Consider the following 24,995-nt stretch of genomic DNA (forward strand, 5'->3'; position numbering starts at 1 on the left):
ATTCGTTCAGTTATTTTACATAATTGAGTAATAATAATATGAAACATACAAACTTTAAAATTAATAGTTTAAGTAAGTATTAAATGGGGTGAGTTATGGGCGGTCGATTAGTTTTGTACTAACACTTAGGGTTCGCGCTTGGGAGAATCAAAAATTAATTTTGGTCTGTTTATAGAAACATTTCAGTGTAAGTAAGTTATTTCTTCTTGTTAGGAAATATGAATGGTAAAATTATATTTAAATAATTTCAACAATAAATACACAAACATTTTATTGACCACATAATATATTTTTTTGGATATTAATCTTGCTCATGCAAAATAACAGTTATAGTTAGATATATATCTCAAGATTCCACGTATTAACATACTTATAGCAACACTCACGATCACAGGAAGGTTAAAATTTTGGAATAGAAAACTTATTTGAACTTCATAGAGCTTTTCACGTCTATTAATAATTTTGGTGTTACTACAAATTAAACCTAAACACACAGCATACGTATGAGTATTATTATATAAGTAAACTCATAACGTGACACAAAATATTCGCATGCAATACATTTTTTTGGAACGAAGTTCCTTATGGGACGATGCGGAGGGGTACCCTAACCGGAAAAAAACGTCCGTAACGTAAGATTTTTATTAGTGATGCGCACAGTGTACGACTTAACTTTGTAATAACGTACAAAAAATAACATATTTTCGATTTTAACACAATCTCAGAGCGTTCGTTTGCGCAATACACTAACTCTTATGCAAACAACCGTGAATGAAGTGTACCACAATAAGTTCGCAGGTTACCGAATGACCGTGGTTTGTTGCGAAACCTCCAGTTTTATTTTCTTTATACCTCGAATAGAACTTAAAATTAATATTTTTATTGTAAGAAACTTCGTTCCTATCCGTTGTCCCACGACACCACACATTTCTTTTTTTATGTGACACCCAATTTCGTATTAATTTTCATTTATAGAATTTTACAAGCTTTGAGCAAAACATGGCGAACGAAACGATTTCACTTTGAAAATTTAATAACCTCTTTGTATAGTTTAAAAAGTGTAAAAATTACGAACAATTCAACGTTTGCTTGTTTCATTTTTCAGTGTTATAAACATTATAATTTTTAGGCTACGTAATTTTTTCAACACCTAAATGTAAATGATCCATGTAAGTTTAAAGACCCGCTTCACATTCACAAGAGCTTTCATCTAATATTAATGTTTTTTTTTATTTGAATAAACACTGTAAGTATTAATAATTATTTAATACAATAAACATATTTAAAGGTGTTGGTTTGGTATATTGTTCTGTGCAGAAAAATATTATTGACCTACAATAAACAACAAATAAATTGGTATACTGCTACATAGAGCTTGATATTATTAAGTAATTAACCTAGCTTTCATGACGTCTAATTTAACAGATAAGGGTCAAATTTTGAAGTAACTACCATTATTTACATCGACTCGGAAGTGATATAAAGAACGATTATATCCACAACAATTAATCATCACGTCAATTACATTTAAAATTCATAGCATATATTTCGGTGAAACAGGTCTTTGTTTGGGCAAACACGACTAAATACTTAGATCTTAACCATCCTAAAACATTTGGTTCAGAAAATGTTCACATTAATAACATTACATATTTCACGTTCAATACAAAGTAAACATTTACCTATCAAGAGGTCGACTCAACAATTCTAAATTACATATAAGTATAATAATATATAATAAACTATAGCTATGCAGTCTGTACGTCCATCATCATAAGTTAGGTTAAAATTTATCCTAGAAACAGACTGCACAATAGACTCTTATAAAGTACCTCTGATGCACGCTAAAAGTGTTATAAGATATTGAAATTTTTTGTACCTACAAATCAGTATATGGCGATATTAAGATTTTTTTAAATAATAATTAATTATATGCTTAGTACGGCACAGATCTGTATTAGATTATAATATTCAATGGACAACACACATATTTGGGTGTGGTGGATTAAACACACATATTTGATTAACCAAAGACAAATATGCGGTAGGCAGTGGCTTGGCTCTGCCCCTGGCATTGCTGAAGTCCATGGGCGACGGTAAACACTCACCATCAAGTGGACCATATGCGCGTCTGCCTACAAGGGCAATAAAAAAAAAAGTTGCGTGGCTCGGGCCGTCGCTCAATCACCATATTATTATTATTCGTTGTAATATTATTTATATTTTATAATTTTACCGCAGTCGTCGAGTGTATGACTAAGCCTGACCGGGTGTGTAATGGCCACGAGAGCTCATAGTCACGAGAACATAAGGCCTTAGCCCTCATAAATTTATTATGGTAAATTAATATTTATTAATTGCCGTTTAAATACCCATTAATTTGGGAGCGCGCTACTGTTTAGCGGTAGATATGGGAAGGTCGTTTATATGTTATAAAGATAGTAGGTGTCGATTCACCAACATTTTAAAATACAAGTTGTAACACTATTTTTATTTTGCGTTATGGAAGTCATCCGTGTGTTTGTGTGTATGTTTGATACATTATTAATAAATAAAAAAATGTACCGACTTCGAAACATTATAATCGCACGACTTTGAACCTTCAGGACATATGTTTATAGGTTTCTATGGGCTCCGGTAACGGCTGAGCAACATGCAAATTGCTAAATGATCTATCCAAAAAGCAATAAAAAACATTATCGTGGTTCAAGTAATCACATACAAATGAATATTTTCACCAAATTATCCGGAGTTCTATCGTTTGTCAAAAACAACATACTGAATACAAGGTGGAATGATGTCGCTACATCATAAGAACAAAAAAAGAAGTCAAACCGCGGTTAAATTTGAACTTTTGATCAAACAGCGAGACTACGTCCGCGTACTTACGCGTTTCTCATAGATACGATACCATATTATTTAACTACTGAAATTATGTACTGACAGTATGTTTTCAAGCATTGTAATTTAAGCGGTAATTGCACGTACCATCTGGCTTTGGAATGAGCTCTCTTCCACGGTGTTTCCCGAGCGCTATGACATATCCTTCTTCAAACGAGGCCTGTGGAGAGTACTTAACGGTAGGCAGCGGTTTGGTTCTGCCCCTAGCATTACAGAAGTCCATGGGTGACGGTAACCACTCACCATCAGGTGGGCCGTATGCTCGACTGCCTACAAGGGCAATAAAAAAAAGCATTACGCCTCATATAATCGTATTGTCTAGTATGGCTTAAATAACATAAGGGCGCGGCGTTGCCTTGTGTCGCGTGGATGTGGTCAGGCCCTAATAGATTATCTTCATATCATTGATTAAATTTTGATAGTATTTAATGAGAACGATCGATTGTGACGTAGACAAGATCGAAAGAAGTGTAGCTCAATGAATAGTTTGATTTTATTGTTCGATTTGAAATATCTCGGAAATTAGTGGCCCGTATTTCTAGCGTATATCATTGGTACATAATATGATACAACACAATACTTAAAGCATTTTGATTATACACATTAGTTATTAAGTGCAGAAAATATGAAAGATCCTTTTTATAAACAATAAATTTAGTTAAAAGTATAGTGATAAATAAAATAAGAGATCAACGGATATCAGATGCTTAGATTTTAATAATATTGAGGCAGCTTTGTGTTTCCAAATATTCTTATTCGTAATTTTAGCTAGTAAGTAAGTTATTTTAAATTTAGTGCTCCGGCGAGCTTCTTCAACAATATAGATTTAACTTTTCATTAATTTTAGTACTATGGTTGCAATTTTAGAACAGTACTTACACGTTTCTCTCTCATTAGCTGGTTGGTTCACGTTTCTTACACATACAAAAGTGGACTGCAACGATCGATAAGTCATGATAAGATATTGTAGCGCTGTTCAATAAATTGTTTCCATCACAAAAAAATAAATACACGAATAAAGTGTTTTAATCGATTATTTTTATAAACGTTTTCATTTTAATTAGGTATAAATACTTCAAAATCTTATTTAGAAAGGTTTATACAGTTTTTAACCATATGCGACAGTTACCGACAGTGTCGTGTTTACGTAATGTAATACATATATGTATATATATATATATATAAAGGTTTAAAGTGTACTAAATAATACTTACTAATTTAAAAGTTAGAAAATATACCTACTTAGCGGATCACAGAGAGGGACACACGTGTAATAGATACATCGACATATACAACATTTAGTTACATAATAGATTACACATAGTTTTGGCTGAATATTACGATGCAAATTTTTTGTACCAAAAATATAGATGATTATGCTGAACACATCTAGCTAGATGTAAAAAATATATAGGTATCAATGAATAACAACAAGGAATACGTTTACGAGAAGTGTACAAATGTTTCTCGCATCTCTACTAGTATTTTAGTACATCTACAACAGCGGTCGGGGAACTTTTTGAATTATTACCTGAAAATATTTTTGTGTAAGTTGATATTACCCCATGACGAAGAACAAAAAAAGCGAAATCGCTTTTTTTAGCATCTTTCACAGCCCTAATAATAATTTTGAAAAAAAAAAAATTTTTTCGTTTCATTTCATTTCCTTTCATCGAGTCTGAAATCACAACGATTCTAAAGAAGTTTCACTTCAATATATACTTTTTACTCACAAAAGTTTCATTTTTCCCCCCCAAAATTTCATTTTACCCCATTTGGGGTAATTTACTCCGATTCCCGACCGCTGATCTACAACAATAATACTTTAATACTTTAGAAGGCGTCAACGTACCATATAGAGAAGGGCTCGGCGTGATCGCTCATATCTACCTAATACACTGATATGCCTCACAGCTCCAAGTTAAATGCCGTAGTCGAAACTCTCAAACTCCGAGAACCTCGAGTCCTGCTTCTGCAAGCGTTGCTGGCAGGCCTCGATGTAGCTGTCCTGGATCCGGTACATCCCGGAGTTGGCCTGGTACATCAGCGTCTCGAGGATTTGTTCGTTCTTTATAGCCTTCGATGGGAGCACCACTTTGATCAGCTCTTGTGGTGAAATCCTGTACAGCTTCAAGTCTCGTGCCAGCCTCTCCATTATGCATTTAAATTCATTTTTGGCGTCAGTCTTGTTGGCGGACTTTGCTTTGATTTTGTTTTTGGCCCAGCCGAGCATGGCTTCGAATTTCCTTACTTCGGGCACTTCTAGGTTGCGGCACATGATCATTTGCACCATAGACTCGGAGAGATTGAGGAACTCTGATGTCTGGAAAAGGGCGTACGCGCGCTGTTCGATGAAAGCAAGAATCATGTTTACCAATTCAGATGCTGAAGTGTATCGCCAATAATAATTTTCTAAAGATATCAGCATAGTGCACACCTGTAAAATAAATACATTATATTATTATGTATAATTTAAGACCAAGAAGACCAACATTCTTGTATAGGGTTTCAAAAATAGTTATATATGCGATAATAGATGCGTTTTTTTTTTCATAATAAAATGTACGAGCTTAAAAAAAATCGTCTTTTTTCATTAAAAGTGTACAATTTCCAAAAATATTCGAAATTGAGTTAATATGCGGAATCATTTGGTATCACCAGTATTTTTTTCATAAATACTGTCAAAAGAGCGTAGTTAATTTTAGTTTTTTTTTAGTTTACCTATATTTTTACTACTATTAACAAAATTACTACATAATTTTATCCCACTTTAATAGACAGATAATGTAACTGGAAAAAATAAAAAATAAATGTTGCAAAGATGATTAACAATATTAAAAATATCACATGTAAAAAAAAATTAAAACACTCTCCTGTAAAACTAGAAAGTTTTGAGATTATACAGTTTTAATGCCAGAAGACGAAATGTTCACAAACGATTACTACTTTTTTTTCTACCTACGCTGGTAGTCTTGAGAGGCGATGCAGCGCAACCGAGCGAGCAGGTGAGCTCACGGGGCTCTAACCTGAGAACGTTGCTAACACTAGCCCTACCAAGAGCAGTGCTTCGCAGAATCTACCACCGGATAAGAAACGCGACTCACTGAAAAGATCCGGTGAGAAACTCAGTGGGCTATGTCTATGGGTTAAATTACTTGCCGAACTCGTCGCAAGTGACGGTTTCAACAAGCACGGTGACCGGTGCTTGAGGTACCTAAAAGCACCGTTAGTGGATCGGGAGGAACCGAAATGACGTCTTTAGGGCGACATCGACTGTTTACCATTCGGTTCGGAGGATCGAGTGTGAGGCATGCCCCATATCATGATTACCACGGTGAAGAAATAACATCGTGTAATAAAAATCGAACCAGCAAATTTCATAGCTTTTAGTAAATACTGGTGCTATGGTATTGTAAGCCCGCGTGCTTAGGTTACCAAAAGCGGTACGGCTTGGACAGCCATCAAGCAATAGGTAATTGAGAGTTCCATCTCGTCTCTCAAGGTGCGTGGCGGCATTTACATTGTAAAGTCTACGGAGTACTGTAATTACCTAATATTCCAGGATCATCATACCTACAAAAAACCTTAGCACAGATTATTGTAAATGGCTTAACGTAGTCACATTATTTTTTAAAAAATTTTTATTGCTTAGATGTGTGGACGAGCTCACAGCACACCTGGTGTTAAGTGGTTACTGGAACCCATAGACATCTATAACGTAAATGCGCCCCCACCTTGAGATATAAGTTCTAAGGTCTCAAGTATAGTTACAACGGGTGCCCCACCCTTCAAACCGAAACGCATTACTGCTTCACGGCTATAGGCAGGGTGGTGGTACCTACCCGTGCGGACTCACACATTATACTGACCACTTCTATCCTGAGGAATTGCTTCGCGTGATGGAAGCAGGCCTGCAGCAGTTCAGGAAGGTCGTAGTGTTCCGCAGCGCAGATCAGTCCCGGGATCGACGCGCAGGTTAGAGGACAACTACCCGTGTGCAAGTAGTCCAGGAGAATGCGGAATGTATCCGGATCGAACTCGATAATAGAGAACTGAAATTTAAGACAAATTTAAATATGCATTCGTAAATTGATGACTAGAGTTTTTTTGTTTATATTTTATAAAGTTGATTTAAAAGAATCTTTGTTGAAGGGAAATGATTTGGCTAGTATTGTCAGTATTGTGCGACGGTAACCAAACAATAATGTGGCAGGCATGCCTACACTAATTGTATAATAGTCATAATAATTATGACGTTAATTATATGGAGTTTTGATAGAATCGAATATACTTTCATGAATTGAATGCAAGACCAGGTGGGCCTTTTTTATTGCTTAGGGAGGTGGACGAGCTCACGGACTACCTGGTGTTAAGTAGTTACCTGAGCTCATAGACATCTACAACGTAAATACCGCCACCTACCTTAAGATATCACTTCTAAAGTCTCAGTTTTTATAGTACAACAGCCCTATCTTTCAAACCGAAACGCATCATTGCTTCACGGCAGAAATAGGCAGGGTGGTGGTACCTACCCGTGCGAACTTACAAGAGGTCCTACCACCAGTAATTATAATTTTGCGTTTTGGTTTTTTTTTGTTAAGTACGCATTTCATTAGAAATACAATCAAATGGATGGGCTTGTATGGCCATTTAGTGTAATAATTAAAATACAATAAAATCCTAGCAGCTTATTAAATGAGATACCTGTTTCTTAATTTACCTCAGTTTGTGCTAATTTCGCTCGGTCCACTTTTTGCGCGTCTGCGCATACAGATAGCCTGGGTACTGCTAGAGCTGCGTTCTTCTCTTTTTCCTTTTCTTTTCCTTCCTTATCTGAAACATAGTATTGCGAGGCTATTATGATCATATTTATTTATTTGTTTAATGTTCCTCGGTATAATTTACAGTAAATTAGAATTACGGTACGTTCAAACATTTGTTACTGTAACTCTAAAGACAGGCATGGATTATTACGTGAACATCAAATTTCGTACCTTTTATTGGATAAAATTAAGGAGTGACTATAGAAGATTTCTTTTTTTTTTCTTTTTTCTTTATTAGAGCTATATACCTAATAGGTGAAGTCGGCTAATATAGAAGATTAATAAATAAAAATAGTAATAAAAAATAAAATTCTATGTGAAGCATATAGATTTAAATATTCTTATTTTAATTTATTAACGTTCAAATATCGTATTTCATTGTGTGCATAAATTAGAAATGAATAATCTCAATATATGTGTATTTTTAACTATGAGGAGTTAATACAATAGTTTGAAAATATTCATTCATAAAAGTTTTTTAAATTAAAATTTCAATTTTTAATTTACTGAATTTTATCAGTGTATGTCCGTATCTGCAAGTATTTATCGTTAGCATTCGCACAAAACTTTGATTGGGCTCAATTAATGCACGTTTGTGGGCGATAACTAAGTATAGTAATGCCCAACTGTGAATTAATTATTAATGTTATACATACACTACATATAAGATAAAAATGGCCGTTACAGTATTTATATTCTCTAGATAAACTAATTAAACAAAATATAATTACTGGAGCAATCTTGGGAACTGGCCCATCTTTTTTTGTCATCAGCATTTAGTTGCGAGTGTTGTTTCCTGATGGATCGTCCCCAGCCCGCCGTGATGGTACCGAGGCGGGAGAACGCGCGCTTTACCATCGGGGAACTTGGCACGCTTTTTGGCCTGAAATATTAAACATCACTTGTACGAGTCATGCATTGTACAGGGCACGCCCGCATTCACCAATTCACCACGCGCGCGCGTACCAGTTTTTATAATAAAATACGTACTCAACAAATGTTCACGATTGACTTCCACGGTGAAGGAATAACATCGTGTAATAAAAATAAAACCCGCAAAATTGTAATTTGCGTAATTACTGGTGGTAGGACCTCTTGTGAGTCCGCACGGGTAGGTACCACCACCCTGCCTATTTCTGCCGTGAAGCAGTAATGCGTTTCGGTTTGAAGGGTGGGGCAGCTGTTGTAACTATACTTGAGACCTTAGAACTTATGTCTCAAGGTGGGTGGCGCATTTACGTTGTTGATGTCTATGGGCTCCAGTAACCACTTAACACCAGGTGGGCTGTGAACTCGTCCACCTATCTAAGTAATATAAAAAAAAACACTCAAGTTCTTGACTGACCTCTATAAGCTGGGGAACACATTTAAAACAAAAATCTTACTAAGAGCCCGTTAAATAATAGTGCTTAAAAATCTTGATCGCGAAAGTTTACGGAAGTGGAAAAAACAATATAGGTTTTTAACAATTTTATAAACATCAAAATCAATTTTATAAATATCGCATTCACTTTTGGAAATATCAAATTCAATTTTATAAACATTAAATTCAATTTCTATTTCAAGGTTAGAATTTTTTATTATATTTTTAAAATAAACACAGATAAAACAAAAAAAAGGAAGAAAACGCAAAATATACGTGTCAATTAAATGTCTTCAAGTCATACAATTTCTGGTAATAATTTTATTTTCGCTCTTGAAAATACCGAGGCACTAACTACATTAAGGCATCTTATTCAAGCCTTGTTTGAATGATGTTGGCGGATAATAAATGACAGTCACAGTCAGATATCAATTATATTTCTTAATAATAGTCTAAAAACTGTAAAATACGCTTTTATAGAAAATTCAACTAAAAAATAGAAAATAAATATTAATAAATTTAAATTAAAAATAGTGTAAGAAAAAATGATTTTATTGTAAAAAAGCGTGGGGTGCTTTTCAGGATAGTTAATTTTTTATTATATTCGTCTGAAGCTAATAAAAGCGTATTAAAAAACTGACGAATTTAAAACATTTGTCAATGAAACCAACACGATAGTCTTTGTATAAAAAAAAAATTGATTCAAAGCTGTTTACCATGAGAATCAATAATATAGATAAGATATTAATCTTCTATTAATAAATTTCTGCAAAATATACCTTGGTGATTCAATGTCCGGAACTTGCAAGAAGTTGCTGCTCTTCTGCCTCGCTGGAGTTGGAGACAACAGTGTAGGCGCTGGCCGAGCTAGTAACTCGGCAACGGGAACTTGAGGAGACCCGAATCCTGTCTGAATGCCGTACAGCATCTCTTGGAAAACCCTGTGAATTGATGAAAAAATCAATAGCTTTCTTATTAATTCAGAATAGATTCACTGGGAGTTTTTTTTTATTGCTTAGAGGAGTGGACGAGCTCACAGCCCACCTGGTGTTAAGTGGTTACTGGAGCCCATAGACTCACAACGTAAATGCGCCACCCACATTGAGATACAAGTTCTAAGGTTTCAAGTATAGTTACAACGGCTACCCCACCCTTCAAACCGAAACGCATTACTGCTTCACGGCACAAAACGGCAGGGTGGTGGTACCCACCCGTGCGGACTCACAAGAGGTTCTACCACCAGTAAAATAGTTAAGATAGTTAATAGTCCATCACAGTAATCAACTCTTATGCTGGTACTTTAAAAAAAGTCTTACCTGCTTCTTACGCCAAGGATGGCCCGTACTCCAATAAATTTGGTTTTCTGTTTTGACTGCCCCACAAGAAAAACGACGTCGAAAAGTTGTGCGTTTGTTGCTGTGTTCAATTCATTATTCAGAAAAACTCGGGTGAAGTCTCTAGCAAGTTGATCATAATCTTCGAATTGGTCTCTCACGGAATCTAGAAGAGGCGAAGAGGGTCTCATATGCCCTATTGGCCGCCAAGAACCTGAAATTGAGATTAATCTCCATGTATTAGTGGTGCCGATAAACATTTTCAACTATAGATAAACTGTTTTCTTTGGGTTTGTTAAGTAGATAGTTATACACAATTGTTTATTAATCATATCGGTAGGGCGGCTTGTGAGCTGGGTAGGTACGGATAGGTAACATCACCCTTCTTAAATAAAGTAAAGCGTAAAGCGGTAATGCATTTAAATTTGAAGTATAGCGCAGCCGTTGTATTATAAAACTGAAATTGCTTAGATGGGTGGACGAGTTCACAGCCCAACTGGTGTTAAGTGGCAAAAAGAGCCCATAGACATCTACAACGTAAATGCCGCCACCCACCTTGAGATATGAGTTCTAAGGTCTCAGAATAGTTGCCTCAAGTTAGTTATCTCAAGGTGGGTGAACGTCTTTAGGTTTTTAATGTCTATGGGCTTCGGTAACCATTTAACACCAGAGAAGACGTGAGCTAGTCCCCCATCTAAGCGATAAAAAGTAAAGTATTTGATACTTTGTTCACTGTAAAAATCCAGTTACAGCTTTGGCTATATCATGAATAATTTATTTAAGCTCTTACCTCTTCGATAAGGCTTCGGTATTTGCCCCGTTTCTGCGTGATTCTGTAGATTAGCGACAATGTCTTCCAGCATCTGACTGCGCGTTCTTTCTTGCATTCTTGCAAATTTCGGTGCCGAGTACGACGCTCTTTCGCCATTCACAATTTTTGTTAGTAACCATTCTCTGAAATAAGTTTTGGTGTAAAAAGTTAAAAGCAAAATACGATATTCGATGATTCGTATCTAAATCAAAGTTTCCATCGATTCACACAAATAGGTCACAACCTTTCCTGACTTTCAGACTATACATTCTAATTATTTGTTGTCCAGAGTATGTCAAAAGCTGTTTTGGATGTTTTAAGTTGCACACGGTTCTAGTTGTAAGAGAAATAGTTTTGAATTTACCTGAACATGGGACCTTTATCAAAGACGCTTTGTTCCCAAAGGTATGGCTTGTAGGCACCCACTTCGTCCCGCGTCACTACAGATACTTCGTACCTTGTCGGTCGACGTTTAATCTTGGCCGACACTCGAACTGGAAATATTAAGATTTTTATTATAACAAAATTTGTTTTTACTAATCTAATATTGATGTAATGGTACCAAATGTCGACCATTTCGACCAACCCAAAGTTTTTAAGGTCTGTTTAATTGGGTGGGTGGTTTTTTAAAACAAATGCTATTGAATAAAGACAAAATCATATTATAAATTAATTTTTTTTTATTGCTTATATGGGTGGACGAGCTCACAGCCCACCTGGTGTTAAGTGATCACTGGAGCTCATAGACATCCACAACGTAAATGCGCCACCCACCTTGAGATATAAGTTCTAAGGTCTCAAGTATAGTTACAACGGCTGCCCCACCTTTCAAACCGAAACGCATTACAGCTTCACGGCAGAAATAAGCAGGGTGGTGGTACCTACACGCGCGGACTCACAAGAGGTCCTACCACCAGTAATTACGCAAATTATAATTTTGCGGGTTTCATTTTTATTGCACGATGTTATTCCTTCACCGTGGAAGTCAATCGTGAACATTTGTTGAGGACATATTTCATTAGAAAAATTGGTACCCGCCTGAGATTCGAACATCGGTGCATCGCTCAACACGAATGCACCGGACGTCTTATCCGTTAGGCCACGACGACTTCAAATACCCATTGAAATTTGAATTACGAAAAAGTCAACCGCTTACCCAAAATGAATGTATGCAAGAAGTGACTCTTGATACATGCCGGTGAGAAGGATGTATTATCCGCTTCAAGGAAGACGACGCATACGATATCATTGCCTATATGACGTTTCCTTTGCAGCTTCTGAGGATCATGTCTCTCATAAGGCAGGAGAGTTGAGACGTGAAACATTATCTCGATACTCCTCCAATTGGTGTAGACTGAATACAAGCCAGTCAAGTCGTGTACTGTGTCGAGGCCTCCTTTGTATTTATCGAATCCTATTAAAAGAAAAGTGATATAAAGCACGAAATTTTAGAGCAAATGGGAGAACCGTCGCTCCTGACGTCAGTAATGCTAGGGGCACAGTCAAGCTGCTGCCTACAGCAACTATGGCCCGTTTTGTATTTATACAATCAGAGTTTCATAATCGTAGTAGCGGTTAAAACTCTTTAAATAAAGATTCAAAGATATAGTTAAGCAAGTTATTTTCCTAGGACTTTATTGACAGCGTTATTTATTTTCAGCACCACAGCATAATTAAAACCACCCGCCACGAGAAAATTGCGAAACGTATTGTACAATGGCTGCCCACTCTTCGAACCCGGACGTATAATTGCTTCGTGACAGAAATAGCCAGGACGTAGATACATACATATTCATGCGTGCTTGGGTGGACGATAATCACTTACAATCACGAGATTGTCTTTTACAGTAAAATATGGCAGTGCATCATACCTTTAAGCCGTACTTTCTCTCCCATGACCTGCAAGAATTCTTCGAATAAAGGAGAATTCTCGTTGTTGTCCAGTATTTCTTCTTCCGTGTACTGATTTTCTTTTACGTAGATAACTCCTACTTTCAATTCCGACTTTATGAACACCTATAAATAATATTTTCTTGTAAAAAAAATGTAATATGAACACTATTAGTTAAGGAATTTGTGAGTCGTATACATGAAAAATCAAGTCTGCACTGGAAAGTCTCTGAAATGATTGCTATAGGATGGGCTCGAACAGACAATTTGGGGGACTTGAGGTACATTAAATTTACTCTCGCCTTTGCCCCAATGATGATCATGACAACTCTATCAAGTGTTTAACACCTAAGAAGAAGCAACACATGATTGAAATTAGGTCGGAAAATAAAATTAAAACGTACGCACGAATGTAGCGGAAAGTAATCTGTCATCAAAATTAAACTAATTAATTGAGAAGAATAATTAGTAAATTCGCTGAAAAAAGTTCAGTACTATAAAATAATAATTGAAATGTTTGAGTAGGTATTCCTTTTTCAATAAATTGCTGCTTAACGACTCAGTATACCTCAATATAAGGATGGTAAACAATAATTATTTTTCGTAAATCTGTCTTCCTTCGTATTCCTCCCCTTATTAGTCAATTGTGTCAATGAGGAAGCAATCTATTACTTGGCGGCGTCTTTGATCTGTCCGCGTACCGTTCGATCTTATATAAGCCAGGCTTAGGGCTTTGGGGACTACTCTCATTATTTCCCCATTTCGGCTTTTGTCTATGGCTTCCAATCCTCGAAAATGTGTAATTTCTTGATGAATTCCGTTAATGGAAAAAGTTGTATCGTGTTACCGAATTCGTTCTGTTGTATACTACGGTTAGCAAGTTGAGTTCAATTTAAAACTAGCGAACTATTTCATTTACAGAGGTAATAATAACAAATGTAATATTCATTTCAAATATTTGATGTATTTGATGATATGCATAATTTATATATAACAGTTATGACACTGTGAATAAATGTAATTTATTACTAAGATTCCTAAATTATACAATAACGAGCTAAGCAAAAATAATTAATAAAATGATAAAGTAAATAATAAATTGAAATATAAAAAAAAGTTCGTATTTGACATTGTATAAATGAACTAATTTGCAATCAGTACTTTATGCCAATAAAAAGTAATAAAATTTTCTTTATAATTAATAACAAACCAAGCCCGTCAATTAATCATTCTATCATAATAAAGTTGAATATGAAGCGTTTGTAGAATCGCATCCAATTATGGTAAGCACAGCGACACCTGTCCGCAGATTTATGTTACAAAAGTACAAGAACCCAATAAAAAAATGTAAAGCTCTGTGAGTTATATCAAAATTTTCGTCGAACAGATTACGAGTCGGTAGTCCGTGACCTATATAAAATAAGGATTTCTTGCTGATTGTATTTCGAACTCAACTTTGTTGACGAGGGTACCCAAATTATACATTTCGAATTCTAGAAATTACGGTCGCTATGAATGTTTAATAATTTAATTGCTCGTTTTATGTTCGTTGCGTCAGGGGATTGTGTCTCGATATTTATAGCTCGATATAAATTCTGTTCTGTTATATTGACGGCGTGTCAAAAACAAAAACAGGGTGGTAGATAAACATATAATAATATTGTACTCAATTTCGGACACTCTCGTACCTATTTCAAAGTCAATGTATGATATCTGTCTATTCAATTTGTTATTGACGTTATGTAATTCAATTGTAGAGGTGTACGCGTTGATATTTAAACAATTTAGTTAGTTGAAAAATAAAACAATATTATCTATTTCATGGTTATTATTTCTACATTTACATTGAGATGAATATTTTGAATTTTGTTACGATCGCCGACAAGACTGTTATGATTAGACGATCTTAATTGACATTATTAAAATTATAAAATATTCAAATGGGTTCTTTATTACCTTTAAAGGCTCACCTGATATTGGTGGCCATGAACATTAACAATGCCAAGGGCATAACCAAGTTGCTGTATATTAATAAATATCCTTTTCAAAACTTGTTTGAAATGGACCTTATTGAAATGAGGACTTAACGTAGATATATTCACATTTGTGTGGTTCGTGGGGCAATATGTTGTGATATGATCAAAGATGATGGAATCAACTCAAATTAATCCACAGAACATTTTTCATCGAATATATAGATCCAGAGGGTTCAAACGAACCGTTCGATTTGTGTTATCGAAAATCGACAAAAGAGCTCTCTTTTGTTTGAGAGTTCGATTGAAGAAGCGGGTGTTCGTCTATTTATCATTAGTATGTATTATTGTATTAGTATATATATATATATATATATATAGGAAGTATGTATGTATGTATGTATATATGTATGTATTAGTAGTATGAAGTATGTAACAGATTAAATACAATTTGCTCCTGTCTAAGCCACTGCTATTACTGAATGGTGTTAAATGTAACAGAGAATTTAAAAATTGACCAAACTATAAAATGATCTTTACCCATACTAACAGCTAAATATCATTAAAAAAAAGAAGAAAATCTTATTAAACAAAGTAATATTCATTACTATTCTTGTTTTGGACCATCGTATTTCTCTAGTCGTAAAGTACGTTTTATTATTCTTGCCATCTCAGTTTCATGATAATTACTTAACTTGTTTGTGCTGGTAACAGGTTCTGTCGAAAACATACGTGACTTCACTTACTCTAGGGGCTGCGTAGGGAATATCTGATACACCTTGTATTATACATATCACGAAAACAGCAATGACTATACTACAAGAGTTACGTTCATACATCCTGTATTGTATCACGAAAATGTCAACTAGTATACCTGCCACTGTTGATTCATGTGACACCTATATTATTCAGTTTTTTTTGTAGATGTAATAATGTATTAAAAAATTTACCGAAGCACACCATCTAGGGTCTCAACTCTCAATATACTGCAGTCCTTTTTTTTTCTGAGAGGGGGCTAAACCTCCCAGGAAGTCCCGTGCCCAGCGGATGCGCGGGTTATGTGGGACTGGATGATCCGTAGATTTTGGGAGCGGACCGCGGGCCGCGGATGGTATTTAGGGCCCTACCCACTAAAAACTCCCCTGAATTCTGACCCAAGTGTCCGATCTCCCCGAGTTCAGATCCCGTGCGGTCCGTCCGGTCCCTGGTCAACACCAGACTCACACCAAGGACGTTCAATTCGGCTCACACCGGTCGCTTTTATGATGTCACTTTAAGGGGCGCGCTAGAGTGCTGGTAGCGCGCCGCACGACCCCCTCAGATAGTCTCGTAACTTTCAGCAGGGGGATACCATCTTCTACAGGAGCCGGAAGGAACGTTCTGTCTTCTCCGGCCTTCGAATACTCCAGAGTCTACCAGCTGATTTTTTTTTCGCATTGATTCGATGATCGATGTTGAGTCGCATTTATTACAGTATTAGAATTTATTACCGGATTACCAAAGGATGGTAATGTTTTCAAACGTATGTATGTATGTCTAATTCTTTGGATTCGGTTTATGTGAGTTTTTCAAGATTTAGACCACGAAAAATATAAGACTCAGGATAATCAAATAACAAATGTATTTGAAATAAAATAAATTATTATAAAAAAAAACACGGTAGGTAAAGCGTTTTAAAGGGTATTTCCTATTATTCCTGTCTTTATCTACTAACTACTAACTTGGAATATTGTGTAAAAAAATAAGGGCTTAACGGACATTTTGTCTGATGAGAATCTTGTTACTGCCTTTCTACAGCCTAATAAAGGGAACATAAAGTGTTGTATGTTGTATGGACAGACTACACTGGGCCGCCTCAGGAATACTTTTTTTTTTTTTTTTTTTTATGATTGAAACTTTACTGGTGGCCCGAAGGCCTTTCCAGTTTCACCAGGACAGGTGGGCGAGCAAAGGCTCAGCCAAGAGGGGTGGGATTTGCTAACAACTGCCCGAGCGCCTCCGAAGGAGACCTAACAACTCAAGAGCAATTGTTTCGCGAATGAATCTACTACCGGATCGGAATCGCGACCCGCTGAGAAGATCCGGCGAGAAACTCAGCGGGCTGATGCATGGGTTAGGTTGCACGTCGACCTCTTTGTCGAGTTCGACGAGTACGGTTACCGGGGTCCCTAAGCCTGCCCCTAGTATTAGAGCTGAAGGCATCTAATGCAAAGGTTATTGGATCTGATGGATCCGTAAGGACGTGTCTAGGACGTCGACGGTGACTGGCTCCTGCATGATCAGGATTCGGGGAGTAGTCAGCGGCGGCAACGATAAGGCGATTATCATGACGCATAGCCTTATCGAAGTATCGTTCCGACGTTGACTTCATGTATTTCCGAATTGATTCGAGGCCCAGGTCGTCGTGTAGGTCAACGTTCCTCACGAACCACGGAGCCCCGACAGCTAACCTGCAAAAGCGGGATTGTAGGGATTGGAGGGTGTCTATGTGTGTGCGGGCCGCGTGAGCGAACACCACACTCGCGTAAGTCATGACGGGCCTTATGCAAGTTTTGTAAAGTGTCACCTTGTTCCGAAGGGACATTTTACTCCGCTTACAGATCATGGGGTAGAGTCTACCGAGAATAAACGCGGCACGGTCACGGACTGATTTTATATGCGGGCGGAATGTCATCGATGCATCCAGGGTAACGCCCAGATACTTGACCTTCCTGGCCCAGGGTATGGGTTGTCTAAAGAGAGTAATCGGGGGTGTGAGATTCCTCCTCCTAATCCGGGAGGAAATCCGTGTGGAGCTTCCCCTCTGAAATAGCACCGCAGTACTTTTCGCTGGGTTGATGTCTATGCGCCATTTTCGGAACCACTGTCCTAGGGCTAGGGCTGCGCTCTGAAGCTTCTTCGCGATTAGGGACTTATTTCTACTAGAATAGTAAACAGTCGTGTCGTCGGCGAATAAAGCTAAATGGGTCGGCGGCGACCGGGGAATATCGTTGACGAATAAGCTAAATAGGAGGGGTGAGAGGACAGAGCCTTGCGGGACTCCAGCTGTGAGAGGTCGTGGGGAGGAGCGGGTTCCCTCGACTCGATATCGAAAAGAGCGGTTCGACAAGAAGTCCCGTATGATGAGCACGAGACTATCCGGCACGTCCATGTTAAATAGTTTGAAAATCAAACCATTGTGCCAGACTTTGTCGAACGCTTTTGCGACGTCGAAGAAGAGAGCTCCCGTGTATAACGGTTTTGGTCGATTAAGCCCCACAAGAATGTGCTCCGTGAGGCGGTGCACCTGTTGAACGCATGAGTGATTTGTACGGAATCCGAATTGTTCATCGATGAGAATGCCCTTGGATGAGACGAAGTCTCTGAGGCGTTTGTAGAGCAGACGCTCATACAGTTTGCCTAGAGACATGAGGAGGCTAATCGGGCGGTAGCTCGTCGGATGATTTTTTGGTTTACCGGGTTTATGTATGCCGATAACGTCCGCTTCTTTCCACACCGCGGGAAAGATACAGTTCGCCATAGCGGCATTGAAAATAGATGCCAACATCACGATGAGTTGGACGGGTAGAAGTTTAATAACGCGGTTAGATATACCGTCGGAACCGGGAGCCTTGCGAGGACGTAGGTCTTTGATCAAGTCTTTAACTTCTATCGGGGTGACGGGTGGTAACGCATCCGATGGTGGCAAGGAGGCTCTGCGTTCTACCTCACTGTCTACTAATTCTACATGAACAGGGTCCACGGATTGAGTGCTGGGCGTGCACTGGGTTTGCAATGTATCGGCCAGCAACTCTGCTTTTTCGTCATCATCAAACGCCGCGACTCGGCCTGAGGGGCCTACGAGGGGGGGCATAGTTACTACCGTATCCGATTTGAGAGTACGAGCTAAGCGGTAGTAAGACCTTTGGGAGGGCGCGAGTCCTTCTAAGAAATCAGACCATCTGGCATCTCGGACTTCGGCGATGCGAGACTTTACGTCGCGTTGTAGGGCACGCATTCGAATACGATTTTCCGCGGTAGGATACCTGTCGTAGGCGCGTATCGAGGCGTTCTTAGCTCTAAGGAGTTCCCTAATATCGTCGGACAATTTGAAGCGGTGAAGGAAGTCCTCCGCTACAACTTGTTTCGATGACCTATCTAATGTCGAGGTGATGTGTGACGTTAAGATGTCTATGGCTTCAGCGGTATCCTGAGGAGACGGGATAGAGTCCGGGTTAAACGGGAGCGACGGTGGATCAGATTCAGCCAGGCTGATGCCCAGCGTGTGCCAATCCACCACAGTCCTCGTGACGGGAACGGAATCGGGAGCGCGACCGAGCTTCATAACGACGGGACGGTGGTCAGAATCTAATTCTGAAACTACTTCGATCGAGTGTAAGCGCAGAGTTACGTTTTTTAATAACGCTATGTCGAGTATATCCGGGCGATGCGCGATATTTAGCGGGTAGTGAGTCAGGGTTAGCGGAGCGACGATATCGAAGGCGAGATCATCGACTAACGCGTCAAGCCGCCTGCCATTCGGGGTTGTGGTGTGTGAGTTCCACCTGATGTGTTTACAATTTAGGTCGCCCGCCAGAATGACAGAGCTCCCCATACCGAGCAGCGCCTCGATATCACTGCTTAGAACGATCTTATCCGGTGGAAGATAAACGGACGCGATAACGATCGGCGCGTGTCCCGTCAGTGAGATTCGGCACACTGATGCTTCGATATTAGCGAGCGCGGGAGGATCGAGCGGGACGCAATGCAGGGCTCTTCTATAGTAAATGACGGTACCACCACCACGGGCAGAGAGCCTGTCGTTCCTGACCATGTTATAGTTCGCGATTTTAGGGTCACGGCGCGCGGGCTTAAGTAGGGTCTCCTGCACTAAAAAGATATCAATTTGATGGTCACGCAAAAAGTCAGAAACCTGATCACGTTGATTTGCGAGACCGTAAGCGTTAAAAAATCCTATCGTTACGGATAGGGGCTTCATTCTACTGATATACGCCATTGATTACCGGCGGAGTGAGGGGAGGACGTACGTATTTAATGACGCGTATACGTCGGCGTATTCTTGCACAACGGCGATAAAGTGTTGTGCAGTGGAGGCAGCGCGAATGGCGTCGCCCAAAGCGTTAACGCGCTCAAAGTTGATCGACTGAAAGAAGTCGATCGCTAAAGCGAGATTTTCGGACGCGGTCGGAGGGCAAGTCGCGGGAGAGGGACGAGTCGCGGGGGCGGGACGAATCGCGGAGGAGGGAGTTGTAGCCGTGTTCGTGTACGGCAGCGGTTTTGCCCAGGCCGAGACACTGGGCACCGCCGCCGGAACGAACGCTGGCTTAGCCTGCGACGCAGAGGGTGCCGTGGCTTTGATGTCTGGGCCGGAAGCTCGGAGGCGGTTTTGGCGGGCGACGCGGCGATTTATTTTAGGGGCTCGGGGGCAACCACGGTAATTCGCGGGGTGACCCTGTGTTCGACACAGGACGCAGCTAGGCGGTTCCGTCGCGGTTTTTTGGTCGCGAGCGCAGAGGGCCGTGGTGTGATCGCCCAAACACTTAACACATCGGGGGCGCGCGTGACAGTTACGGGAAGAGTGCCCGTACAATTGACAGTTATGGCACTGGCTAGGAGTGCCTTTTTTATGGGGGGCTTCGATGGCGATACCGGAGAGCCTACAGACGGTCTGTGTGTTGAAGATTTTCTTACCCTCGGGGGTAGGCTGGAGGGTGACTAGAACCATATTATATGGCTCCCTACCGCGACCGGTGTGCATACGGTGCACAGAATTCACTGGAAAGCCCTGTTCTAACAGATCGGCCTTGACGAGCTCTACATCTAACTCTTTAGGGATTCCGCGTATTACAACGCGGAGTTCGCGCTCCTCCTGGAGCGTATAAGTATGGAAACTTATACGTTCCTTACGGAGGTAAGAAGAGAGGGCCCTATGGTCGTCGGGTGTTTGAACCTTAATTTGAATGCCGTTCGCGAGGTTACGGGCATTCGTGAAATTTATATTTTTGGCCTTAAGGGCCAGGCAAACTCGATCCCAAGCTGCTTTCTCCTGAAGGATAACCGGGGGAGGGGTCTGGGTTTTATTTTGTGCCACCGGACGCGGCGACGGAGTGGCACGGGCTGGGGGCGCAACGGGAGTCTGAGGGCGGGGGCGCGACGCGTTCACGGCTTTGCTAATTTTAGCGGCCGCGGGAGCTCGAGACTCCGCGGCACGCTTCTTACCCTTCTGTACCAGGGTGAATCCATCCGTCGATGAGGCGGGGGCGAGGTCGACCTCCATGTCCGAGTCAGAGTCGGAGCACGAGGAGGCGGGTGCAGGCGACCTACGAGCAAGTGTAGGTGTTTTAGAGGGCGCGACGGAGGCCGCGGATGATCGCTCAGCTGAAACGATGGTCACGGCGGACGACGCAGCAGCTTTTCTCGCCAGTATAGGCGACACGGGAGCGGCAGGCACGACAGAGGCTGCGGTGCTCAATGCAGAAGCTCTGCACGCAGGTACAGGCGACGCAGGAGCAGCGAGCGCGGCGGAGTCCTCGAGAGGGCTCGCAGTGTGATTGGCCTTGAAGGCCAGAAACTCTGAGGCGAGCTGTGGGTGGCGAAGTCGGAGGAATTCCGCGAATACAACGTCCATGATCGTTGAGTACCCAGGTGGGGCGGCCCCGGGTCTTGAAACACTCGCCTTGCGGCGAGGCCCCAACTTCTCGGACCTGAGCGGTTCTATTGAACACAGGTGGCAATGCGGCGCGATTACTACAGGACAAAGAAAAAGCACAACAAAACAGAAATTACAAAAAGAAACAAAACAAATAAATACTTGCAGGAAAACACTTTGTCGGCAAATGTTCCACGAACACAAAAATAACTAAAACAAAACAAATAAAAGCTTCCAGGAAACACACTTGGTCGGCAGATGTATCACGAACACAGGCCGCGCGAACAATGGCCGGGCTAACAAAAGCCGGGCGAACAAAGACCGGGCGATCGAGTGGACGATGAGCACGTCCGCACGTGACGGGTGCCTCTATCGGAATCGATCTCAGGAATACTTTACGTTCGTCCCTCCCTGAGTAAGTAGCGTCGCGTTATACTACTGAAATGTTAAGAAGAGGAGTCTGAATTAATAACGGCTTAGTAAATTTATAATATATTTAAGTATATTGGGGGTAGCTTTATTTTTACTTAGCTTTTTTTATATCTAACATATTTACGGCTGGTAAAACCTGTTTGGGTTTTAGATTATTTTTTTATTGCTTAGATGGGTGGCCGAGCTTACAGCCCGCCTGGTGTTAAGTGGTTACTGGAGCCCATAGACATCTACAACGTAAATGTGCCACCCACCTTGAGATACAACTTCTAAGGTCTCAGTATAGTTACAACGGCTGCCCCACCCTTTAAACCGAAACACATTATTGCTTCACGGCAGAAATAGGCAGGGTGGTGGTACCTCCCCCGGTGAAGGTCAAGGGGCGACCTGAGGGGGTGAGGCCGCGCGGCGCGCTACCAGCACTCTAGCGCGCTGCCATGGAGTTACGAAAGAGCGACCAGTTGGCGGTGTATCGCGTCCCGACCCGGCAGGCTGGTTCTGGTTCAGCGGGGTATTCCGGGACACCAGCGGCACCGTCTGGGCGGCCCGACGGGCTGCCGTACCGAGACGGCCGACGTTTCAGAGCCTTCGATTCGCCTCGAAGGCTCCGTCGGCTGGGCGTCCTTGGGGTGACCCGCGCCGTCTGGTTGTAGTGTTGACCGCGGTAACCCCCCTACCTCATCCGGGTTCTGACCTCGGAGGGGATCGGACGTCGGGTGTAAGAGTGCAGGGGAGTCGTTTAGTGGGTGGGCCCTAAAATCCTTGGGCCCGCGGTCTGCTCACAACACCATGCAGATCGTAGAGTCTCACATACCCCGCGCGCCCCTTTTGCGCGGGGACCTCGTAGGAGGTTCGGCCCTCTACCCGAAAAAAAAAAAAAAAAGGGTGGTGGTACCTACCCGTGCGGACTCACAAGAGGTCCTACCACAAGTAAAAAAGTGTAGTCTTCAAAAGGCGTAATTGATTTTTCTACATTGATATCATAAATAACACAACCGATTAAGTCAAAGCAATCGGCACTAGTTCAGACTTACACGACTTCATAATTGAGATGTTGTTCAGTTGTTTATTTTTAATTAAATTGCAGCTACGATATTTCGCTCGTTCCATCTCACTTACTCATAAACTCGCGACTTGAAAATTGTTCTTAATTTCATCGTGAGCCTTAAATGTGGCTTTAGGATCGAAATAATCTTATACCTTTAAACGAGCAATTCTTGTATATTAATATATATATAATCTGATTCTCGGAAACGGCTCCAACGACGATAAAATTTAGTATACAGTGGATTTCGGGGGCGATAAATTGATCTAGCTACGATTTATTTTCAGAAAATGTTGTTTTATTCGTGTTTTCAATAATCAACTCTTCACGACATCTATTGGCGAACAATAATACTATTTTTCTTAATTGAGGGCAACTAACCGCTTTAAAGACAAAACAAAATGGCGTTATCAAAAAAAAAAAAAACGAGCAAAGTTCGGTCATCATCTAGTATTTTTTATACATAAGACTTATCCATTTCTAGTTGGAAGGATTCATGAACAATAATGGTGGTACAAATAAATTTGTGATGGAAAAATAATATAAACACTAATTTATTATTAGTTCTAGCTATTACCCGAGGCTTCGTCCGCGTGGTCAAGAAAAAGTGTCAGTATAGTTTCCAGTGAGAATGATATGTGTTGCTTCGTTTCGACGTGAAAGAAAGACAAACAAACACACTTTCACACTTATATTAATTATATTGGTCCGACCAGATCTCCGAGCAAACCAGCGGACTACTTAGCGCTGCACTACACCAGGCAACTGACCGGAACCGATGGAGACTGGCAGTCGACAAGCTGTAGCGGAGTCACGATCCTCAGCAATGAGGGAGCGATGGAGAAGAAGAAGAAGAAGTAGTGTAGTGTTTAATAACTAATGTAGCAGAAACTCCAATGAGTTTCTCGCCGGACCTTCTCAGTTAGTCACGATTCCAATCCGATCCTCACGAGAGCGAAGCACTGCTCTGCTCTGGGGCTAGTGTTAATAATTCTCTCAGATTGAGCCCTGTGAGCTCACCTACCCGACCGAGCGTATCTGGAATAGCCCCTTAGACTACCTACTACTACTACTAGCGAATAGGTAGGAAAACATTTTGAGCAGAATCATTAAACTTAACTTACGCGCGAGGTCCCTGGTCTTTAGTGAATGCGTATGTTCGGTATTTTGTATGAGGTTTTTATGAAACGAGTAGAGCATGAATTAGAAAATCAAATAAATAGGCAAAGTCAAAACAATTTAGTATCTTTTTCACCTCGGTTTGTCAACTTCATTTTATTATAGCAATAGGTGATTAAGTGTAAAAAAAAATTAAAACAGTTGGTTTTTTCCAACTTTTAACAGAAAAAATATCGACGACAAGACAAAAGAGAAAAGCAGTTACTTATTAAAATTAATCGAAAAATGAATATATGATTTATATCAGTAGGTATTCCTCACTGTTTGTATATTAATATTGTTTTCTTTGTGTTAAGGGTAGAACATATTTTATTGCCGTTCCAATTATTGAGGAAGGGAGTGCCCTTACAACCCTAAAGCAAAATAACGTATCATAAATTCAAGGAAACGGGAAAGTTTATTTTTTTCTATAAAATGCTAAAGTTACACCTGTGCAGGATACGATTTGAAATGGTGGACGAGTGTTTATGAAGGTTTTTACAACAGCTGCGAGTGGCAATTATAAAAAAAGGGATTCTCATTTTATTACGTCATTAACTGTTAAAGGAAGGGGGGAGTTTGCGATAAGGCAAACTCGACTACCAGATGCATTGCT

The 24,995-nt window shown here is 40.1% G+C and overlaps 1 protein-coding gene across 4 annotated transcripts in view; it reads right to left on the reverse strand.

Annotated features, from left to right (window-relative positions):
* Positions 1-4,533: 4,533 nt before the first annotated feature.
* The window catches only part of rsh (Rap GTPase activating protein radish), a 319,148-nt gene continuing 298,686 nt past the window's right edge, over positions 4,534-24,995 (reverse strand). For all 4 annotated transcript variants that reach the window (XM_089734679.1, XM_089734678.1, XM_089734681.1 and 1 more), the window contains 10 exons: positions 13,104-13,248; positions 12,389-12,646; positions 11,597-11,726; positions 11,212-11,375; positions 10,404-10,635; positions 9,867-10,028; positions 8,456-8,607; positions 7,622-7,734; positions 6,771-6,953; positions 4,534-5,338 (listed from right to left, as the gene is read on the reverse strand). In XM_089734679.1, coding sequence (XP_089590805.1) covers positions 4,823-5,338; positions 6,771-6,953; positions 7,622-7,734; positions 8,456-8,607; positions 9,867-10,028; positions 10,404-10,635; positions 11,212-11,375; positions 11,597-11,726; positions 12,389-12,646; positions 13,104-13,248 — 2,055 coding nt within the window. In that variant the 3' untranslated portion in view covers positions 4,534-4,822. The remainder of the gene's footprint in view (positions 5,339-6,770; positions 6,954-7,621; positions 7,735-8,455; positions 8,608-9,866; positions 10,029-10,403; positions 10,636-11,211; positions 11,376-11,596; positions 11,727-12,388; positions 12,647-13,103; positions 13,249-24,995) is intronic.

This window comes from Bombyx mandarina, chromosome 18 (assembly GCF_030267445.1).
Source record: "Bombyx mandarina strain Sakado chromosome 18, ASM3026744v2".
Classification (NCBI taxonomy): Eukaryota; Metazoa; Arthropoda; class Insecta; order Lepidoptera; family Bombycidae; genus Bombyx; species Bombyx mandarina.